This window comes from Pleurodeles waltl, chromosome 2_1, assembly GCF_031143425.1.
Source record: "Pleurodeles waltl isolate 20211129_DDA chromosome 2_1, aPleWal1.hap1.20221129, whole genome shotgun sequence".
NCBI lineage: Eukaryota > Metazoa > Chordata > Amphibia > Caudata > Salamandridae > Pleurodeles > Pleurodeles waltl.
The window spans coordinates 513421551-513443685 of record NC_090438.1 but is presented as its reverse complement, the minus strand read 5'-3'; the positions used below and the strand labels follow the sequence as shown (position 1 = coordinate 513443685).

Sequence of the window (22135 nt, the reverse complement as noted above, 5' to 3'; positions counted from 1 at the left end):
CTACATCCAGAACAGGCAAAGTAATGACAGGTCCCAAGTTCCAGCGGAGAGGGCAATGAAAGACTGCCGAGCTTTCCACCTAATTAAAAAATCGTTTCAAAATTCATCATACCATTGATGTTTAAGGAAATGCAAAAATTGCTGTAATGCAATCTTGATACCAACAGCACAACCAATCGCCATACATGCTGCCCTGCTTCTACGTACACAGTCTTGGTTCTGCATAGGTAGTCCTTTTTTCAAACTCTTTTTTTCATTGGTTTTACAACATGGTTAATGTTCACATTTATCAAGCATAGCGTGGGAAGTAATCACATATCAATGTTCATGGTGTAGGAGATCCATGTGCCTCAGACCCTATTGTATTTCTGAGGGCAACCTCTTGACTTATAGATGTGTTCTTCAGCAGTAGTCTGTCATTAATCCATGACCTCAAGGGGAGGCGCTTGCTCAGCCCTCCAGTGCCCGTCTCCTTTGGCCTAGTGCTTCATTTCCCCCTCCCTCCATTCGTCCATCAGTCCTACCAGCATCATTTTAGGCTCCAGCATGACCGGGCTCTCAACCACCTCAGGCAGTATATTGTATATCCTTTACCAGTACCTCTGTATTATAGGACATTCCCAGATGGTAAGGTAGACAGTCCACTTTTCACCTGAGACAATGTGGGTCTTGATCCCATTTCCTTTTGCTGAGTCGTGATGGACTGTAGTATACCGAGTATCGGAACTTGAGTTGGATCAACTGGAGTCCCATGGAAACAGCCAGGACCCGGGGAGACATTCTAGCCTCTACACAGTCTTCCTCCTGCAGGGCATCCAAGTCTCCCTCCCAGCAGTCTCTCAGGACTGCCATTGGGTCGGGGTGTTGTTAACTAATATTCTATATATCTTCGAGATCCCTTTCTTTCCTAAGGGGTTCATTGTCACATGGACCTCTATGGGATAATAGTGTGGGACCTCCTGGAGGTTGTCACGGTGTTGTTTCAGGGTGTGTCGTATGTTAGAACGGAGACTTGGAATAAATCATTTGTTACAGATATCCCATTCAAGATCTCTGCTTACAACTGGACACTAGGTAATGTACCTTTGTGGTTAGTGAGCAAGGAGAAGCTGCAAATCAAAACATGAACTAATTTTCAGTTTATCAATGACACTTTTTTATAGGAGTCAATGACGAGAGTTGGAAAATAATATAGAATATTTATTATCAGTCCTTAGTATCTCATATTTTATTGACAGAAAACGATTTTTAATAATCAAAGATAATTAGAATCAATAATAAACAGAACAATGGATGAAGCATATTCCATAAAAATAAATTACATAGTCTAATCTAAAGGGTGATTTTGTAAAAGAGAATAATTAATTAATCAGAAGAACCCATAAATAGTTTGTATATAAGAGACATACAACTATGAGGAAACTCAGTAAAGTTTCCAAGAAAAATACGTTTTTTTGACAGAGTCTCAGAATGAATCTGAGTGTCAACTTTAAAGAATCTCCAGGCGAGTCTGAAAAGTATTTCAGAGTGTCTGCAAGAAGTCTACTGAGAAGTCTGAGGTCTGAAAACTCCCTCAAAGAACCCTCTACTCTAGGAACACATATTTTGTAACAATTCAATATTGTAACTTGTAACTTAAACTGGGTCTCTGCCACCGATTCAGCCATTCACTTTTCAGAGTCTTCATCAAAACAGGACAGCTTCTGTTGACTAATCTATCTAAACTAAGCAGCTATGAATTGTTTTATTCATCATGTTCTAACATTGCCATTTAACTACTGGATGCTGGTTCACATATATGCAAAGAATAAAAGAGAAAAAATGTCATGGTTAGTTCAATGCATATTTGCACATCACATTTCCTTTTCCATGTGCTTTTTCTATCCTACTTACTCATAAAAGAACAGATTTTGTTATTTCAAGCTAAACATTTTGTTCATTTAACGAATGGGTGAAGGTAAAAGAATATATTTTTCTACACAGAACTAATGCTTATAGTTTCAAACAGAATTATCAATGTCTTAATACATTGCTGACCTAGGTCAATAATGACAACCAAGTAAAATATGTGCACAATGATGCATTCCTCAACTAACCTCTACAGATATTGTCCTGTGCTTTTTCAACTGCTAAGAAGGTACGGAAATGAAAAATAAATGCCATTTTTTTCATTTTCAGGCATACATGTTTAATTCGGCACCCAATATTTTGTTAATTAAAATGCCATCCCCCTATTTGTAGGTGGCAGTATGATTGTGACCTGTGCATGTCGTAGATATCTTTGAAGTGCTGAAATGTGCGTATTGAGTTGCCCTCACATATGTGGCCTAGTTTGGAGATGCCAATAACATCCCAGGTTCAGAGCTTTTCAAGTTTGCTGTGTGTTTTAGCCATGTTCCAGACCAGGGGGTCTCTCCCTGGTTGGCACCCTGTGCCCTTTGATCCACCTTAGGTCCCAGTGCTAGAAGGCTATGGATGTCACAGATTCAGGGGAACATCTGTGTGGTTGACAGGCCCGTATAAGAGGTTCAACACATTATATTGCTCTAGGCGCTGGAGCTCTACTGCTACTGCCGGGCTACATAGACAGTCTTGGTGTGTGTCTAGGAGGTGCCATAAAACTCAAAAGTACTTTGCATCATTCTAGTTTATAACTTGTCTGGAATGTGCTTACTCATCTAAACACAGACATTCACAAATGCTGTTTACATACACTACATTCACAAATGCAGTTTATCACAGCAACACTGGCTTTGCCAATGCTCTGGAAAAAGTAACTTAAAGGGATTGCTTTCTATATAGAATGCCCTGGAGACCAAGAATTGAATACAGCACACATTGTGATGACCTAGTATACTTTTCAAATGCAAATGAACCCCTTGTGCGTGCAAATGGCAGCAAATGGGAGGCAGAAAGATACACTAAGTAGCCAATAGCATGAAGCGAGAGGCTAATACTCTTATGAGTGGAGCCCAAGCCTATTCTAAGTTTATTTTAAAGAAGTGGTAACAATACATCAAGTAGACAACTGTGCTGTCAAACTAAATAAACTCAAAATGTACTACTGTCATCTAACAGACCAAACAAAAAAACAGTGATCTCCCTCCACTTACACTTCCCTTGCCCTGGAGGACACTCCTACCAAACCTCTACAGAATGGAACATGGACAGAGTATTAAGTCATGCTCCAATCACCTTTGTGTTGCATGTTACTTGATCAAGTGCCTGGCTGATTACTTAGTAAATTCCATATGCACTCTCTGAAGCAGATATTTGTCTGTCTGACCGTCCTAATATTCCCTGAAGTAAACAAAATTAAGTCCACCTAAATTAGCATTTGAGAAAGTAGGCATTACTTTGCACATAACATGACAGATTTATTAAGAATGTTCTCAACGCCTGGCTGTAGTTTCAGGCAGACTTTCAGTTTCAGTAAATCCTAAACAGCACTTATTCCAAAACTAGTGTTGTTTTCTACTTTTCGCCTCTTTTTAGGTTCGAGCGCGCAAACGCCCTAGCCTGCTGTAATCTCTCTAAGGACTTTTAACCACACCCACGTCACATCTATCAGTTTGGTTGGTTCGTGGGCTTGCCTTTTAAAAATCGATTGATTTAATTTGTGAAAGGCATGCATATGTCATGCCTTTTCTGGTGTTTATTACTCCTCAAGTGCACCGGCTAACTACTGAAAACATAGCAGGCTCCATGTTTTCCGCATGGCTTCTGGACTACTTCTTATTTCCTACGCAGCGCGATCTCGCTGGGCAGTAGTCAAGCGATTTGCTTGACATTTACCCTGTTACATAGATAACTGCATAACTGCCGATACGTTTGACTGCGAGCGAACTTCTGTTTCCTTTTGTGTGGTCATCACGCTCAAGGCGTGGCGCTAAAAATCGTCTCACTTATGTGAAACTGTATTAATTTTCATTTTCAATTTATGTGGCAATAAAAATCTGGTTAGGACTTGACAACGCTAATAGCTCTAAGTCGAGCAAATGCGAGACCCATTGCATTGCAAATGCTTGTTATCTCCTTGCCAATTGGACAGTGAATGACAGTGTCATTCTCCGCAATGTGATGTGATTACTGGTTAGACATTCATCCACTCGCTCAAAAGAGGCTCATAGGACTCACTGAAGATTCAAGGTACTAGAAAGAAATACTGGATTACCAGATGGCGGGGAGTGATAAAGAAAACATATAAAGTTAAGGGTTAGGGATGTAGGTGTCAGACAGGTCGTAAGTGAGGGCAGAAAAGGGCACTTTGCTCGCTGTGGGTTATACCACCTAAGTCAAGTCAGGAGAAGGGCAACCACCCTCCCCAATTACATGGCCTCTTCTGTTCTTGGTTCAAAAGCCTGTTTGAACGGGTCACTTATCGTGATTTTTCTACACAGTTAGTAATCTTGTTCTGATTACAATGAAAGATGGATATTGGTCCAGGGCCCTATGGGTGTGCACTCCAAGAGACCGGACCCTTTGTTTTTACAATTTGAATGTTGTTTGACCGGGAAGGGAGACGTCCGCTTTGGTAGCTGCTTTGACTCTTACTCCTGAAGGCTTTATATGTGACATCTTGTGTTCCAAAGGACGCTCATAGAGCGATGTTCATATAGTATTTGTCCTGTTTCTGCATGCTCTAGCAAATTGGTTTGGCATTTGTTGTTCACTTTTTATTAGTTTTTGGGATGTCAGTGTGCATCGTGTTGCTCTGGGTCATGTTTTAACATGCTTTGCAGTTCGATAAATAATAAATATATGCCAATTATTTATTTTGCTAAAAAAAAGGATTGTGGGGGGACAACAGGAATGAGGTGGGGAGTGGGAAGCAATGGGGAGTGTGCGTGGAGGAGGGTGAAGGCAGCACACATGGGAGAGAGCAACACATGGACAGGGAAGAGGCACACATGGGAAAAAGCAACACAAACCAGGAGGGAAAATGCACTAAAGGGTCCGCAAGCAGCACATGAGAGAGAGAACAACGCCCAGTCCAGGTGATACTTGGCGGGGGGGGGGAAGAAACACACAAAGGAGTGAACAGTAAAACAAAAGTTGCTTAACCAAAAATGAAAAATATGTCCCTAATGCTGAGCAATGTAAAGATTCAGCTCAGCCAATGAAAGGAATGATAAAGCGGCTATGCTCCAGGTGATGGACAAAGACCATAGGAGGAAGGCAAGCTACTGAATAAGAAGCAGGCACATGTGAGTGACATAAAGTCAGCCAATGGTAAGTACCAGGTGGGCTGTGAGTTCACTGTACGTTATTGGGAACCCCATAAGTGGTCTTTCACTTGCCCTGTCTGGGAGGTGAGACTTCAAAATGTAGTGGTGTAAGGTGCGCAAAGTAAAAAACATACAGCCTTCTTCAGCTCTCTAATTCTAATTTGCAAAATAACCTGCCACCATAGCAACATCTCTTAACTATTGCTGGAGAAGACTGCCACCTGGGACTATATTGATAAATATAAAGTGTGCCTTTCACCACATCTGTTTTTTTCTTTGCTTCTTTCAGAGTTCACTACCAAGCAAGTCTGCCGTAGCATGCAGCTTTAAGAGGTCATGTAAAACCTGTGGAAAAAGCATGCCAAGGATCGGGAGGACCCAGCAGACCACCACGAAGTAAACAAATTCAGCAGCTCTGGATGTGCCTAGTAAAAAGCTTTTCAGACCTGAAACGAACTATCTACTGGACCCAGCTTAGGGTATCCCCAGCAGTCTATGAATCTACCTCACTCTGCGTGTTTGCAGCATGGCTACGGCGCTACAACAGAATGAACTTGTCTTTGAATTTGCCAGCAACGGCATGGATGAAATACACCAGGTAATGAGATAACAAGTATTTAAAGTGTGCATTGATCCAGTAGTTGGGTTTGTGAAACAGTCGGTCTCATTTCATTTGCAGCCCTGCAGCAATTCTCACGATCTAGGGAGTTCACATCTGTCCCCGTAATATCACACTTAGGAGATCTTGTCAGTCCAGCAAAGCATTGTAGGAACCACAGGCTGTATGCCCTTTACAAGGGTTTAAAAAGAATGCAAGAAGGACAAGTATACAATTATATGTTTGTTTATTTCATATGTGCCCCAGCTGTGGGATTTAGCATTCTGGATACTTAAAGTGCAAAGTACATATTTTGCAGTGGGTATATGTGCTGAGAGTTGAATCCTGGCTGATGCATCTCTGCATAAGGTTAATCGTGGGACTATGGTTGTGCATTGTTACTTGCAAGCTTCAGTTTCTTTTCTTTCTCTTTTATGCTTTATTCACTTCCATTTTGGAAGTGCAGAGAATGACCCGTAAAAGCCATTAGAGGTTTATAAAAATCAGCTTATTTCCTGAGGCCCATTTAAAATATATAACCGAACATCCTTGGTCCAATCACTTTACAAAGTAAAATGTCTGCAATGAAAGCCAGTACATACATGTTCCTATATTTGCACATTAACCAACCACCATTGGCTCTAATGCCCTTTCCCCTACTAGCATTCAGGCCTCACACACTTCTCAAACAAGGGACCTCACAGCCCCTGTAAAGAAATGGCTCCCTGTTGCAGTTACCCCCCACTTTTTGCCTGATACTGATGCTGACTTGACTAAGAAGAGTGCTGGGACCCTGCTAACCAGGCCCCAGCACCAGTGTTCCTTCACCTAAAATGTACCATTGTATCCACAATTGGCACACCCTGGCATTCAGATAAGTCCCTTGTAACTGGTACTTCTAGTACCAAGGGCCCTGATGCCAAGGAAGGTCTCTAAGGGCTGCAGCATGTCTTATGCCACCCTAGAGACCCCTCACTCAGCACAGACACACTGCTTACAAGCCTGTGTGTGCTAGTGAGAACAAAATGAGTAAGTCGACATGGCACTCCCCTCAGGGTGCCATGCCAGCCTCTCACTGCCTATGCAGTATAGGTAAGACACCCCTCTAGCAGGCCTTACAGCCCTAAGGCAGGGTGCACTATACCATAGGTGAGGGTACCAGTGCATGAGCATGGTACCCCTACAGTGTCTAAACAAAACCTTAGACATTGTAAGTGCAGGGTAGCCATAAGAGTATATGGTCTGGGAGTCTGTCAAACACGAACTCCACAGCACCTTAATGGCTACACTGAAAACTGGGAAGTTTGGTATCAAACTTCTCAGCACAATAAATGCACACTGATGCCAGTGTACATTTTATTGCAAAACACACCCCAGAGGGCACCTTAGAGGTGCCTCCTGAAACTTAACCGACTGTCTGTGTAGGCTGACTAGTTCCAGCAGCCTGCCACACCAGAGACATGTTGCTGGCCCCATGGGGAGAGTGCCTTTGTCACTCTGAGGCCAGTAACAAAGCCTGCACTGGGTGGAGATGCTAACACCTCCCCCAGGCAGGAGCTGTGACACCTGGCGGTGAGCCTCAAAGGCTCACCCCTTTGTCACAGCCCAGCAGGGCACTCCAGCTTAGTGGAGTTGCCCGCCCCCTCCGGCCACGGCCCCCACTTTTGGCGGCAAGGCTGGAGGGAACAAAGAAAGCTACAAGGAGGAGTCACTGGCCAGTCAGGACAGCCCCTAAGGTGTCCTGAGCTGAGGTGACTCTGACTTTTAGAAATCCTCCATCTTGCAGATGGAGGATTCCCCCAATAGGGTTAGGATTGTGACCCCCTCCCCTTAGGAGGAGGCACAAAGAGGGTGTACCCACCCTCAGGGCTAGTAGCCATTGGCTACTAACCCCCCAGACCTAAACACGCCCTTAAATTTAGTATTTAAGGGCTACCCTGAACCCTAGAAAATTAGATTCCTGCAACTACAAGAAGAAGGACTGCCCAGCTGAAAACCCCTGCAGCGGAAGACCAGAAGACGACAACTGCCTTGGCTCCAGAAACTCACCGGCCTGTCTCCTGCCTTCCAAAGATCCTGCTCCAGCGACGCCTTCCAAAGGGACCAGCGACCTCGACATCCTCTGAGGACTGCCCCCGCTTCGAAAAGACAAGAAACTCCCGAGGACAGCGGACCTGCTCCAAGAAAAGCTGCAACTTTGTTTCCAGCAGCTTTAAAGAACCCTGCAAGCTCCCCGCAAGAAGCGTGAGACTTGCAACACTGCACCCGGCGACCCCGACTCGGCTGGTGGCGATCCAACACCTCAGGAGGGACCCCAGGACTACTCTGATACTGTGAGTACCAAAACCTGTCCCCCCTGAGCCCCCACAGCGCCGCCTGCAGAGGGAATCCCGAGGCTTCCCCTGACCGCGACTCTTTGAACCTAAAGTCCCGACGCCTGGGAGAGACCCTGCACCCGCAGCCCCCAGGACCTGAAGGACCGGACTTTCACTGGAGAAGTGACCCCCAGGAGTCCCTCTCCCTTGCCCAAGTGGAGGTTTCCCCGAGGAACCCCCCCCTTGCCTGCCTGCAGCGCTGAAGAGATCCCGAGATCTCTCATAGACTAACATTGCGAACCCGACGCTTGTTTCTACACTGCACCCGGCCGCCCCCGCGCCGCTGAGGGTGAAATTTCTGTGTGGACTTGTGTCCCCCCCGGTGCCCTACAAAACCCCCCTGGTCTGCCCTCCGAAGACGCGGGTACTTACCTGCAAGCAGACCGGAACCGGGGCACCCCCTTCTCTCCATTCTAGCCTATGTGTTTTGGGCACCACTTTGAACTCTGCACCTGACCGGCCCTGAGCTGCTGGTGTGGTGACTTTGGGGTTGCTCTGAACCCCCAACGGTGGGCTACCTTGGACCAAGAACTGAACCCTGTAAGTGTCTTACTTACCTGGTAAAACTAACCAAAACTTACCTCCCCTAGGAACTGTGAAAATTGCACTAAGTGTCCACTTTTAAAACAGCTATTTGTCAATAACTTGAAAAGTATACATGCAATTTTTATGATTTAAAGTTCCTAAAGTACTTACCTGCAATACCTTTCAAATGAGATATTACATGTAGAATTTGAACCTGTGGTTCTTAAAATAAACTAAGAAAAGATATTTTTCTATATAAAAACCTATTGGCTGGATTTGTCTCTGAGTGTGTGTACCTCATTTATTGTCTATGTGTATGTACAACAAATGCTTAACACTACTCCTTGGATAAGCCTACTGCTCGACCACACTACCACAAAATAGAGCATTAGTATTATCTATTTTTACCACTATTTTACCTCTAAGGGGAACCCTTGGACTCTGTGCATGCTATTCCTTACTTTGAAATAGCACATACAGAGCCAACTTCCTACAGCCCCCTATATAGATCTCCTAGGCCACCCACAAACCTTACGTTCTAAATGGGCTGTAACACTTACTTATTAGTACCCATCAAACCTCCTCCAAGATTCACCGACTGTATACAAGAGACACACAAATTCCTAACCCTTGTTATCTGAATTTCCTTGCAACTTAACACTATGCTAACTTTGATTTAGCATGACAATCTCCCAAGCACACTTCCTCATGTGTTATTTTCTGACAAGCCAGTCCTTTGTGATGCAAGCTGCTCTAGCACATATATAAATGTAATCATCTACATTTCTGCCTTTTTGGAAGAGCACATGGATCTAATCTTATCAGAAATATTCTGAGTTGCTGAATGTCATATCTTTGTATTTTGCTGATCATATGCAAGAGACCACTGAAAGTAGGTGATTCTTGGCCGCAACATTTTCTGCCTAGTTAGAAATTTGTGCCATTGGCACGTAATCTTTTCCCTGCTGTATAACTGCAGAATAGAACATAACTCTACTGAATTGCTGCACACAATGTGCACTACTCTCCCCGCTGCTTTGCAAAAGTTAAGTCACTTTTCTACTTTGGAGTGATGCATCCAGACATTAAAGAAGTGGGAATTATGCCCAGATGATGTTGGTATCCTTAGTTGATGGACTGGACAATAACTTTTATTTGTAGCTGTAAACAGAAGCCTTACATATTTAAATGTAATTCAAAGAGTAAGGAAGAATGGCTCCTTCTACGTTGTGAAAATATATTTTGTTTCATTATTAACAGAAAGGATAAGTTACTTACCTGTAAATCCTAGTTCTCTTCCAGGGGTATCCTCATCAAAGTCATAAACATTGAATATTCCCGCACTCGTGCAGGGACCCCGGAGCATATATAAAATACACACATATAAAGTATGAAATATGCACGAAAAAATATATACATAGCATTTTTAGTAGACAAATTTTCATACTAAACTCATATATACGTGTGTAAAACAGCAATGCAGACTATAATCATAAACAGGCTAAAATGCTTTATTTCTATGGAGGTTTTTTTTTTTTTTTTTTTAAATATTCCTTTTCAAAATTACAATAAGAGAAAAAATATTTTCCAAAGCCCCATAACTGGGCCTAGGGAAATAAGCAGTAGTAACATCAGAGAAAAAAGAGAAAAAACTACATTGAAAACAATAGAGCATTCTTAGCCAATAGGCTGCATGCAGGTTAACACAGGAGAACCATAAAAATTCTGGCACCGTGCCTTTAAGACCCTGAGCACCTCCAGTATCCCACCATGCCTCAGGGGTGAAGGAGAGGTGACAGTTGGTTCACAGTTAGGTCAGTACTTTTTTACGGTGACAAGCTGTGTAGCAGATTCGAAAGATAGTAAGTCCTGAACTTCTAGGAGACGTGCGTCTGGGGAGGAGGTTGGGTTGTTTATGACTTTGATGAGGATACCCCTGGAAGAGAACTAGGATTTACAGGTAAGTAACTTAATCTTCTCTTCCAGGGGATCCTCATCAATAGTCATAAACATTGAATAGATTAGCAAGCCCATCCCTTAACTCTGCGGACTGTCTAATAGAAGTGCAGAAATAGATATGTATCATGCAAACAAATTTCTCAGAGATGCTTGCCCAACTTGGGCATCTGCTCTGGCATCTGAGTCCAAACAGTAATGTCTAGTAAATGTATGTACAGACTTCCATGTAGCAGCCTTACAAATTTCAGAGATTGGAACATTATTAAGGAGGGCAGCCGTAGCGCCTTTCCTCTTGTCGAATGCGCCTTAGGTCTAGCAAGTAGTTGTTTGTTAGCCAATTGATATGCAGTAACAATACATGAAACTATCCATCTAGATATGGTTCGTTTTGAGGCTGCCTCTCCTGTTCTCAAATGACCATAATTTACAAACAAGTGGTTGCAATGTCTAATTAGCTTGGTTTTATCCAAGTAAAATTTTAGCACTCTTTTCAAATCTAGGGAGTGCAAAGCTTTTTCCGCCGGAGTATCCGGATTGGGGAAAAAAGTTGGTAGTGAAATAGTCTGATTGATGTGAAATTCTGACACCACCTTCGGTAAGAATGATGGATGAGTTTGTAGAACCACTCTATTCTCGTGGAAGACTGTGTATGGTTCTTTGGAGGACAAAGCCTGAATTTCACTGACCCTCCTTGCTGAAGTAATGGCTACCAAAAAAGCCGTCTTCCACGTAAGGTGTTGCAAAGAGGCTTTGTGTATAGGTTCGAAAGGAGGGCCCATAAGTTTCGATAGCACTATGTTCAGCTCCCATGGAGGAGAGGGTTTTCGAATGGGTGGAAAAACTTTTTTCAAACCTTCTAAGAAATCCTTGACTACTGGTCTTGTAAAAAAGGATTCCTGAGAAGGTGACTTACGGTAGGCTGTAATGGCAGATAAATGTACCTTAATAGATGACACTTGCAGACCCGGTTTTGCCAAATGGAGTAGGTAAGCCAGTATGACCTCCTCCTGAGCCAGTATAGGATTCTGACCTTGCTGACGACACCATATGTAGAACCTCTTCCACTTGAACGCGTAAGAACGCCGCATGGAAGGCCGTCTGGACTCCTTCAAGATGTTCATGCACTCCTGCGAGAGCCCTAGATGCCCATACTGCAGGAATTCAGGAGCCATGCCGTCAAGCTCAGAGAGGGAAGGTTGGGGTGAAGTATCCTGCCTCCCGACCTGCAAAGGAGATCCGGTCTGCACGGCAGCCTCCTGTGAGGTTGCTCCGATAGGTTGAGGAGATCTGTGTACCAGAACTGACGAGGCCATTGCGGAGCTATGAGAATCATTCTGGTGCTGGATCTGTAGAGTTTGTTGATCATCACAGGTATGAGGGGGATCGGTGGAAAAGCGTAGAGAAATATCCCTGACCAGTCGATCAACAGGGCATTCCCTCGAGATCCCGGACGGTAGAACCTGGACGCGAAGTCTGGGCATTTCCTGTTTACCTCGTCTGCGAAGAGATCTAACTAAGGCCGACCCCATTGAGCGAAGATGCCTTCGACGACCTCGTCGTGAAGGACCCAATCGTGGGCGTCCTCGAGATGTCTGCTCAGGAAGTCCGCCTCCACATTTTGGTGACCTGGTAGGTGAACTGCTGTAAGCGACATTCCTCTCGCTAATAGCCAATGCCAGATGGTCTGAGACTCCCAAGATAGGGGCCGGGATCTCGTTCCTCCTTGTCTGTTCAAATAATACATTGGGGTCGTGTTGTCCGTGTGTACTAGGAGAGATTTCCCCTGAATCGATGGAGCAAAAGACTTGAGAGCCAGATGGACCGCTCTGAGCTCCAGCAGGTTGATGTGATACTCTCTTTCGTTGTCGGACCACAGGCCCTGAGCTTGAAGGGAACCTAGATGAGCTCCCCATCCCTGAAGAGATGTGTCCGTTACCAGAGTGTCGGATGGGAGTACCTGGTGAAACGGAACTCCTACTGACAGGTGAGGTCTGTGCATCCACCATTGCAACAATTGTCGTGCTCCTATCGGAAGTCGCACTCTGTCCTCCGAGCGACCTGTGCTCTGGTTCCAGATGTTTTCTAGCGCCTCTTGGAGAGGCCTCATATGTAGCCTGGCATTCGGGACAATGAAAATGCACGAGGCCATGGAGCCCAGTAGAGATGTTACCTGACGGGCTGTAGGTTCGTCGGACTTCAGCAGGTCTTGACACTTTCTCTTTATTGATAACAGTCGTTCCTCCGAAGGATACACTCTTTCGAGCTCTGTATCAAGTATTGCTCCTAGGTAATGTAGATTTTGCATTGGAATCAAGGTGGACTTCTGGTAGTTGACTTGTAGACCTAGAGACCTGAAAACACCGAGCACAATGTCTCGATGGCTTCTCGCCTGCTCCAGAGAGGAGGCTTTCAGTAGCCAGTCGTCTAGGTATAGGTAAATGAAGATTTTTTGTTTCCTTAGATGTGCCGCTATTGTTGCTACGCATTTTGAGAAAACGCGAGGAGCAGATTTCAGGCCGAATGGCAGCACCTTGAACTGATAGTGCTGGGAGGCAATCCGGAAGCGTAGGAATTTCCGATGCTTGGGAATGATCGGGATATGAAAATACACGTCTTGCAGGTCGATGGAGCACATCCAGTCTCCTCGATGAAGCTGAGGGAAAATCTGTTGGAGAGCCAGCATTCTGAACTTTTGCTTTTTTATGTACTTGTTCAGTATTCGTAAGTCCAGAATCGGTCTGAAAACTCCCTCTCAACCTTTTTTTGCTACCAGAAAGTAACAGGAGTATACCCCTTTCCCTCTGTGCATGACTGGAACTTTTTCTATTGCCTTTTTCCGTAAAAGGGCGTGAGCCTCTTTGCGTAATAGGCTCATGTGAGCCGGATTGCAGTTGGTTGGCGGCAAGTGAGGAGGAGGCTGCCAGAAAACAAGAGAGTACCCATTCTCGACAATGTTGAGCACCCATTTGTCTTTTGTTAAAGCCCCCACTCGTGAATGAATGCTGTGATACTTCCCCCCCACCGGAGTGGTGCACGGTGCTAAGGGAAGCGAGTCCTCATTGTTTTGCTGGAGTTTTGGGTGTGGACTGCTGTGGTCTGCTTGACCCTCGGTCTCTTGTGGCCCTTCGAGATTGGAAAAGTGGGCATCCCTGCCTCTGCTGTGGCCTCTGGGACCAATGAGGGGTTTGAACCCTCTGCTGAAAAGGGCGCCTGTCGTAAGGTCTATACCTTCGCCTGAAGTCCTTTTTTCTCTCCAGGCCCACTGCTCTCATGGTATCCACTTCCGTCTTCATACGCGCCATCTCCTCGTCTGTATGGGTACCAAAAAGCGAGTTCCCTTTGAACGGAAGATTTAGGATACGCTGCTGCGCTTCCTGCTTCAATCCTGTCAGTCTCAACCAGGAAGACCTCCTCGCACAAACCACATGCCCGTAACCATGTGCAGCTAAGTCTGCCCCCTCTGCTGCTGCGCTGATGATCTGATTGGAGACCAGACATCCCTCCTGAAGGATCTCCTGGAAATCCTGCCTGTCCTCCCTAGGCAATTTGTCTGCGAACCTGCTCAGTCAGTCCCAGAGCGAACGGTCATATCTGCCTAGGAGTGCGGAAGCGCTGGAGACCTTCATCATGGAAGCCGCCGTGCCACACATTTTCCTCCCCAGAGAGTCTAGGTGCCTACTCTCCTTGTCAGGTGGAACCGTGGAGGATGATGCCACTGACTGTGTTTTTCGGGCTGCGGCCAATATGACTGAGACCGGCGGAGGATCTTGCTCAGGTGCTTTATATTTCTTCAAGATCCTAGCAGGAGCTGATCTGAGGGTAGCTGGTGCTAAAAAGGTGTCCATGGTTGGTTGTAACAGACCAGGCACTAGTGGCAGCAACTTTTTTGAAACCGCTCTATGTTGTAGGGTTTCAAAAATGATGGATGAGGAGGTTGAAGGCTCCGGAACCTCTATATTTAGTTTTTGTGCTCCCCTGAGAAGCAGCTCGTTAAAGGTTGTGATATCGTCCACTGGGGAAACCCTAGCTGGTGGAGAATCCGGTAAGGTCGGGGAGTACTGTCTGACCGAGGACCCCGACGATGACCAAGAGGGAGACCTTCCGCGATGGCGTGATTGTGACCTAGATCGTCTCTGGGAGCGTGACCTGCTCCGTGATGCTGTAGCAGAGCGCCGAGGCCTCGTGGTCGACTGGTGAGAAGCAGAACGAGCCCGTCCTGCTCACGCTGTTGGTGAAGGTGTTCTCGGGAGAGAGGCAGAAGGAGAGTACATCCTCGAATACTGCGAGTCTGGGGAGCCAGTCGTTCTATTAAGGCTCTCCAACCACCTTGGTGACAAGTTGATGGGCGAGACATGCCCAGACGATGCCGCTCTCGACCGAGATGAACCACTTCTTATGGAGACCACTGGAGATGTTGGGGTGGTCTTATCCGCCGGAGGAAGCCAATGCTCTGCTCTCTGCAAGACAGGTAAAACCTGTGTCGACGTCGACAGCTGCAATGACGTCGAAGGGGGTGCCATAGGCTCCTTTGGTCTCGACGTCGAGTGCCTCGACGGTGACCGGCGATCCCTTGACCGCGACCTGCTCGACGTTGTGTGCCTCGCCGTCGAGGGGTGGGCTGCCGACGGCGGATGTCCTCGTTCTCGCCGCTGAGGCGATTTCGATGCCGTCTTCCTTGACGTCGAGGGGTGCGAGGCCTTCGGCGGCGAATGGTCACGCCGGTGATGGCTCGACATCGATCGGTGGGTAACCTGTGGAGATCTGCCCCTGTGGTGGTCATGTTCCTTCGACGTCGTATCATTCGACGTCAGTCGGGTCGCCGTCGACGGCGATCTATGACGGTGTGACGTGGCAGCGATGACGTCGACGGGGAACAAACAGGTACTTTCCTACCTGCTGACGTCGATCTAGCCTGTCTCTCCTGAGAAAGGCTTGTTGGCTGCCTGGGAAGCGAAGAGGACGATGTTTTCTGCCTCTCATGAAGACCATGAAGCCTGATCTTCTCCCTCTCCTTCAGAGTTCTCTTTGACATGTTCTTGCAGTGTCTGCAAGTGTCAGGGCAGTGACTCTGAGGCAAGCACACAATGCAGAGAGTGTGTGGATCTGACTGGGCCTTCTTCTTCCCACAGGAAGGGCACTTCACAAAAAGAGAAGGCATTTTTCAGTCAGGAAAAAACTTCTAGACTCAGACAAAGGTGTTAGATGTCGAGTAAAAGCAGAAAAAACGCAGTTTGAAGAATTTTCTGAGGAAAAACTCAATGCTCCAGGATCCTCTCAGAAGAAGCCGGAAAAAAGAACTGACCTAACTGTGAACGAACTGTCACCTCTCCTACACCCCTGAGGCATGGTGGGATACTGGAGGTGCTCAGGGTCTTAAAGGCAGGGTGCCAGAATTTTTATGGTTCTCCTGTGTTAGCCAATAGGCTGCATGCAGGTTAAGAATGCTCCATTGTTTTCAATGTAGTTTTTTCTCTTTTTTCTCTGATGTTACTACTGCTTATTTCCCTAGACCCAGTTATGGGGCTTTGGAAAATATTTTTTCTCTTACTGTAATTTTGAAAAGGACTATTTAAAAAAAAAAAAAACCTCCATAGAAATAAAGCATTTTAGCCTGTTTATGATTATAGTCTGCATTGCTGTTTTACACACGTATATATGAGTTTAGTATGAACATTTGTCTACTAAAAATGCTATGTATATATTTTTTTGTGCATATTTCATACTTTAGATGTGTGTATTTTCTATATGCTCCGGGGTCCCAGCACGAGGGCGGGAATATTCAATGTTTATGACTATTGATGAGGATCCCCTGGAAGAGAATTCATGTTTACAGCACAGACAATGTTTTCAAAGTATCAGTTATTTCAAGAGTGCACTCAAAAGTTTAGAAGGCTTCAAAACGTTATGTATGCCTTCAATGTTAGAGTGCCTTTGAATCAGACGTATAATAAAAATGTAATGTACAATACCTTTCTGCAGGGCTGTTTCTTTATGAAAAGCTGTAAAAGCTGTGCCCAAGAGATCCTATAGTTTGAATATATAGTATCTATGCATTTTTTTATCAATGAGGATCAGTACAGCACGTATCTCACTACAAAGCAACTGTAGAGAAGAGGTTTCAAGCAGATGGGGTTGCAGGCACAACAAGGGGAATTACCAGCTCTATGGGATCAGATGCAAATGAGGGGCTTCTTGAAGAGGTGGTCTTTATTTCCTTCCCCAGAAACAAGAATGAGCGATATTGTCAAATCTGGGTGGGGAGACCATTTCAGATCCTAGGAACACAGCAAGAGAAGGCTTGGTGTCTTGTCATCTAGTTCTTGTATCTTATGGTCTGTCTGGAGTCTGATGAGGTTACTGTTTAAAGTGTTAGACCAGATATGACGTGAGCTTGAGTCAGATGCTTTATAAGTGATGCAGCAAACTTTGAAGGTGTTGAGGCCTGATAGAGTAAACCAACAACCACAACATCGTAAAGCATTACTGGAATGCACAGAAAAACAAGCATTTGCAATGAAATAGGTCTCGCATTTCCAAGAGTTAGAGCTATTGGTGTTGTAAATGCATAATTGGACTTTTCTTGACACATAAATTGGTCAACCCTGCTGTTCATGCAGCACTCAACCCACCCTTTGCAGCTAGTTCACAGTGCATAGTTCACAATGCATCCGGTTTGGTGTTGGCCAGGAGGAGATAGCTGAGCAGTGTTGCTGTCCTCAGTCAATTAAAAATAACATCACAAACCAATGGACATCAAACAACAAATGGGTAAAGCAACCCGCTTTAAAAACCATCAGGAATCAGTTGGAAATGCTATAATGGAGGCACCACATAATGACCATTATGAAGGTTACAAAGAAGGGTATAAATGCTTCTTTGCAATTGAGGTAGTTGGTAACAGTACAACTACATAGACTGGGACATATGTGCAATGTTTATTGCATGATCTTCTTGTATACTGCCTGACATTCTTTAAATTTGCCTACCTGTCCCCCCAAAGTATTAAGTCATTCTGGCAAGCTGTTCATCCTCACTGAATTCTGAGCACACTGACCGTTGCAGTCCGCAGCTTCCTTTTAACAACCATGTATGCTGGGAGTTGTAGTTTTAACTCACTTCCACTGAACAACCTAAACTAATACACCAGACGCTGGTGATTAATTGGCGCATGGAGCTTGTCACTAACAACATCTGATAACCACGCAGAGGAAAGACGGATCCTTTCCCCCGACTCTGACTGGCGACCAGCCATTCCGCGCACTGTAGCTGTAGGGCTGCACAGCCAAGCAGTGACCACCAGAGAGAGAGCTTGCGACTGAGCCCCCTTACAAGTTACTGCCTGGAGAGCAGTGCAAGAATTCCTCCTGCAACACCACAGCTTAAGTACTACAAACAATCAATGACGCTGGATGGGTGGTGAGGACGGGCAGACACAAACAGGAAATTCAGGCATGGACGGGAGGTGCTGGGGGATGGCAATGTGAGCCGATTCAAAGCGCCATGGCCGCCATGAGCATGAGTACGAAGGAGAGACACAAAAGAAAAAAGTAATTTGCTCACAATAAAACATATCAGCAATCATGCAATAATCCATGGAACAGGGTCAGTCTGCAAGGCGGTAAAAAGAACGCCCCAATGCGGGACAAACAAAGGATTTACCAATAACATCAAGAGATTTTTGAAAGGCAAGCCCACGAACACGTGAAAGTGATGGGCGTGAGATGGACATAGTTAAAAGCCCACAGAATACTTACAACAGGTAGAAAAGCTCTTGCGCACTAGACCTAAAAAAGATGCACCTTTAATTACAAGTTTTGTACATGTAGGACTGCATATGTTCTACAAATACTATTTTACTCAGCAGGTTCGAAGGGATACTATTATATGCGTTCCTGTGCCTTCAACTAAGACAAAAGAATTAAAGGCTGATGAAAAACATTTTGAATATGATCTAAATATAGATAGTTATATTACTCATTAAATATATTTTGTTTTGCAATTGCATATTTTTGTATCGGTTGGCATAAAAATTATAAAAATCTTTAGGTAATAAATGTCAAGCAATGCACAGATTAATTTGCCTTTGGTGTGATCACAAACTGAGCTGCACAATTTGCCTTTTCTTTGCTGCATAATTTAGTCGACCCTGCTACAGTGTTTGGTGCTCCATTGCTGCCTCATTCCTGTGGCACTGCTTTACACCTTCCTTCCTACAAAACTCAGTGGTTTCGATCCCCGTTTTCACGGTTCCCAGACAGTGCTACATTGCTAGCTGAATTAACGGCCAGGGGACTTGCCTCCTTTTTTACCTGTTCAAACCTTTGTCTCTACATAGCCTTCAGCACATATGTTAGATCCCCGACTGCCCCAAGCTGCTGAAAGAGAAAATAAGGCACAAGCATTCTCCCCATTTCCAACAGCCCGCCCTCATCATGTCTCAACTGCTGTTTCCCAGATCGGACCCTTGTGGGGTTGTGTGTTTTCTGAACTAATTATTGCCAAATTCCTGCGAGCTGTGGCCTATCACCTCCTATTTCATCACCACTCCTCTCCATCTACACACCGCATGCATCACTGTGTATGACTTAGCTGTCCTATCATTATTTTGTGAGTGATCTTATTCAGCGCAGGTGATACCCCCACAGGCTTTAAAAAGGCACCAACAATCATATAACCTCTTTGTGTCTTTGACTGACCCCTTGGTCGTTCCCTACCTGCCACGTTCCTCTCTACGTTGGTTCTGCTTCTTTTGTTGCCAAGGTGCCCCCTACTCACATGGATAAGTGGGCAGTCTGTCTTCCATCAAGTGCATCCTGCCTTTTATCAATCTCTCCTCCTATGAGGGGATGGATCTGTTATCGATGACACCTGAAGTGAGGCCTTTGGCGGTCTTCTCTCTAATCTTCTTATCTGATTTCCCACCTGGATTTTTCTCTGCACATAATCGTGCTCTGCCCTGTAATGTGATGTGCCCTAACCACTTCCCCTCTCTGAAGTTCTGTGCCTAGCCTATTAGCTGAGGGTGTTCCTTTTCTGAACGACCCCATATACATAATAGACTGCTCAATTCTACCCAGTGCTTAATTTGAGCAGGTGGTTTCCAGTGCTTGGCACCAGCACTTAATGGTCAGCGCTGGCTCTAGTGACAGTCCGCTACATGGTGCCGCTGTCGGTCAAATTATGAGATAAGCACAACAACAGTGTATAATAAGTCAATATACATTAGAAATTAATATTACCTGTTGGTCACACCGTTATAGCTTTGAGTGACCTGGAATATTTTTAATTGTCACACCTTTAAGAGGGCGATGGTTAGTACTTGTGTTGGTTCTGTCACTGGCATCACTGGCAGGTGCAACGGGTGATGCAAGGTGCAGGGGCCTCTCGGATGGGCCCTGGCACTTAGGGGGTTATTACAACTTTGGAGGAGGTGTTAATCCGTCCCAAAAGTGACGGTAAAGTGACGGATATACCACCAGCCGCATTACGAGTTCCATAGGATATAATGGACTCGTAATACGGCTGGTGGTATATCCGTCACTTTACCGTCACTTTTGGGACGGATTAACACCTCCTCCAAAGTTGTAATAACCCCCTTATTCTTTTACAAATTAAGCATTGGTTCTTACTAAATGCAACACTGTCACGCAGTAGAAAATCCACTGCCTTAAACTCTACCCAACGATCCCTCTCATGGCATCTTTGCAGCTTTCTCACTCCTTGCTCCCTTCTGTACCTGAGCAAGCACCATTTCGCACAGTCCGAATAGCAACCAGGGGTCTTCATGCACACACAGATACCGTTTTGTCTGCCCCCCTTTGGACATTCCAGATGGCAGTGTTCATTGTGTTACGCTCACTTCATCTTCCTCACAAGCGGTGACACCCAGGCCCTGTTACTCCCTTTCTCTGGGTGGCCGCATTGCATCACTCACCCTTCAATCCCTTCCGGGGGCAGGGCTGCTGCCTGCACTTCTCCCTTCTGTTTTCATGGTCGTGTCCTGGCACTGCTTGCTGTGCTTGGTAGCAACTCTGGCGCCATGTTGAGCCCCACTTCGGCCGCTGTGTCCAGAGGTGTGCTTGCCCTCTTTCCTTCTGCACATGTTTTGGGGCATCCTGTGCCAAAACATTATCTTGTCAGTCTGTAACTGTCATCTACAAGTACACTCTTTTGTGCTCATTTGATCTACTGCCTCGGGTGTCCACAACGTATGCTGGTGCTTTCCTTCTGCACTACGCCTCTCCTTTATCAGCGCAGCGTGGCCCTCGTGTGAATCTCCACCACTGCATTCTCTTAAAGTCATCTCCTCAGCGCTTAATTTGTGCTGGTGGTTTGCGGTGCTTAGCACCGGCACTTATTTAACGGGGCCGGGGCTATTGAATTTTTCTCCCATGTGCGATGGGCCCAGTAATTATTAATAATATATCTACCTATCTGTCCCTCGCCTTCCGTTCATATACCTGTTATGCAACCCACAGGCATTGTCTGCGTTTCATGGTGTGTTCAGAACACTTTCACTTTGCTATGTCTCCCTTTTTCTGGCAGTGGATTAAAGTGGCCTGAGGTGGATTTAAGACCACGCAGCGTGGTACTTGACGTGCTGGTGCCACCGCCAGCACTTTTAGCACCGGCACTTATTATTCTACAAATTAAGCACTGCATCTCCTGCCTTTCCTCACTTTCCCACTCAGAAATAGTGAGGCGAGTGGTGGCCCAGACCACTGCTCGTCCCCTTTTCCTTTTGTTATTTTGAGTACCTACCTCACCCTCGTTTATTGCTGCGGTCCCTCGCTCCCCAGGAGGATGAACTGCAGTCCAAGATGGCTGCCAGGGCACCCGTGGAAGCGGACCTGTGCGTCAGATGCGGTTTCTGTACTGGCAGAGGCGCTGTGAGCTTGCCGCTGCTCCTCCGATTTCTCCAGTCATTCCCCCGTTGTAAGGACCTTCGGACCACCCTCCTGTTGGGGGGGATCGCTCCGGTAACTACACTTCTGAATGACGGGAAGGAAGGTGTGACTTCACTTCTGTGGTGATGGTAACCTCCATCAGCCAGTGGCCCGCCAGAAACACCTTGACACATTCTCTTGCCATCCACCCAGCCTAATGTCACTGCCGAAAAGGGAGAGTTCCTTCTCTGTCCTTTTCCTTCGCTTCACTTGCTCTCGGTTGCATTGTGAGTACACATCGTGTAGTCTTTGGGGAAGGCATACGTTCCCTCCGTTACCTTGGTGTAAGTACCGTTCAGTGAATGTATGATCGCTCTTGCAGGTAGGAACAATCGCCAGCTAAGAACTAGCAGACGGATTAGCAGCCTTGAGGCTACAAGGAATTGCCCAACAACAGAAAAAAGCACCAAACACGTGATCAGCTCTCATAGTTTTATTTAACTGCAAATATTGCAGTATATTCCGTGGTTTTGGTTTCGAAATAATTCAAGGGCGGGTTTGCGA

The 22135-nt window shown here is 45.6% G+C and overlaps 1 protein-coding gene across 4 annotated transcripts in view; it reads left to right on the top strand.

Moving 5' to 3' along the window:
- Positions 1 to 22135, top strand: part of LOC138265847 (ETS-related transcription factor Elf-4-like) — a 258940-nt gene that overhangs the window by 120756 nt on the left and 116049 nt on the right. For all 4 annotated transcript variants that reach the window (XM_069213944.1, XM_069213951.1, XM_069213969.1 and 1 more), the window contains one exon: positions 5518 to 5826. In XM_069213944.1, the coding sequence (XP_069070045.1) occupies positions 5755 to 5826 (72 nt within the window). In that variant the 5' untranslated portion in view covers positions 5518 to 5754. The remainder of the gene's footprint in view (positions 1 to 5517; positions 5827 to 22135) is intronic.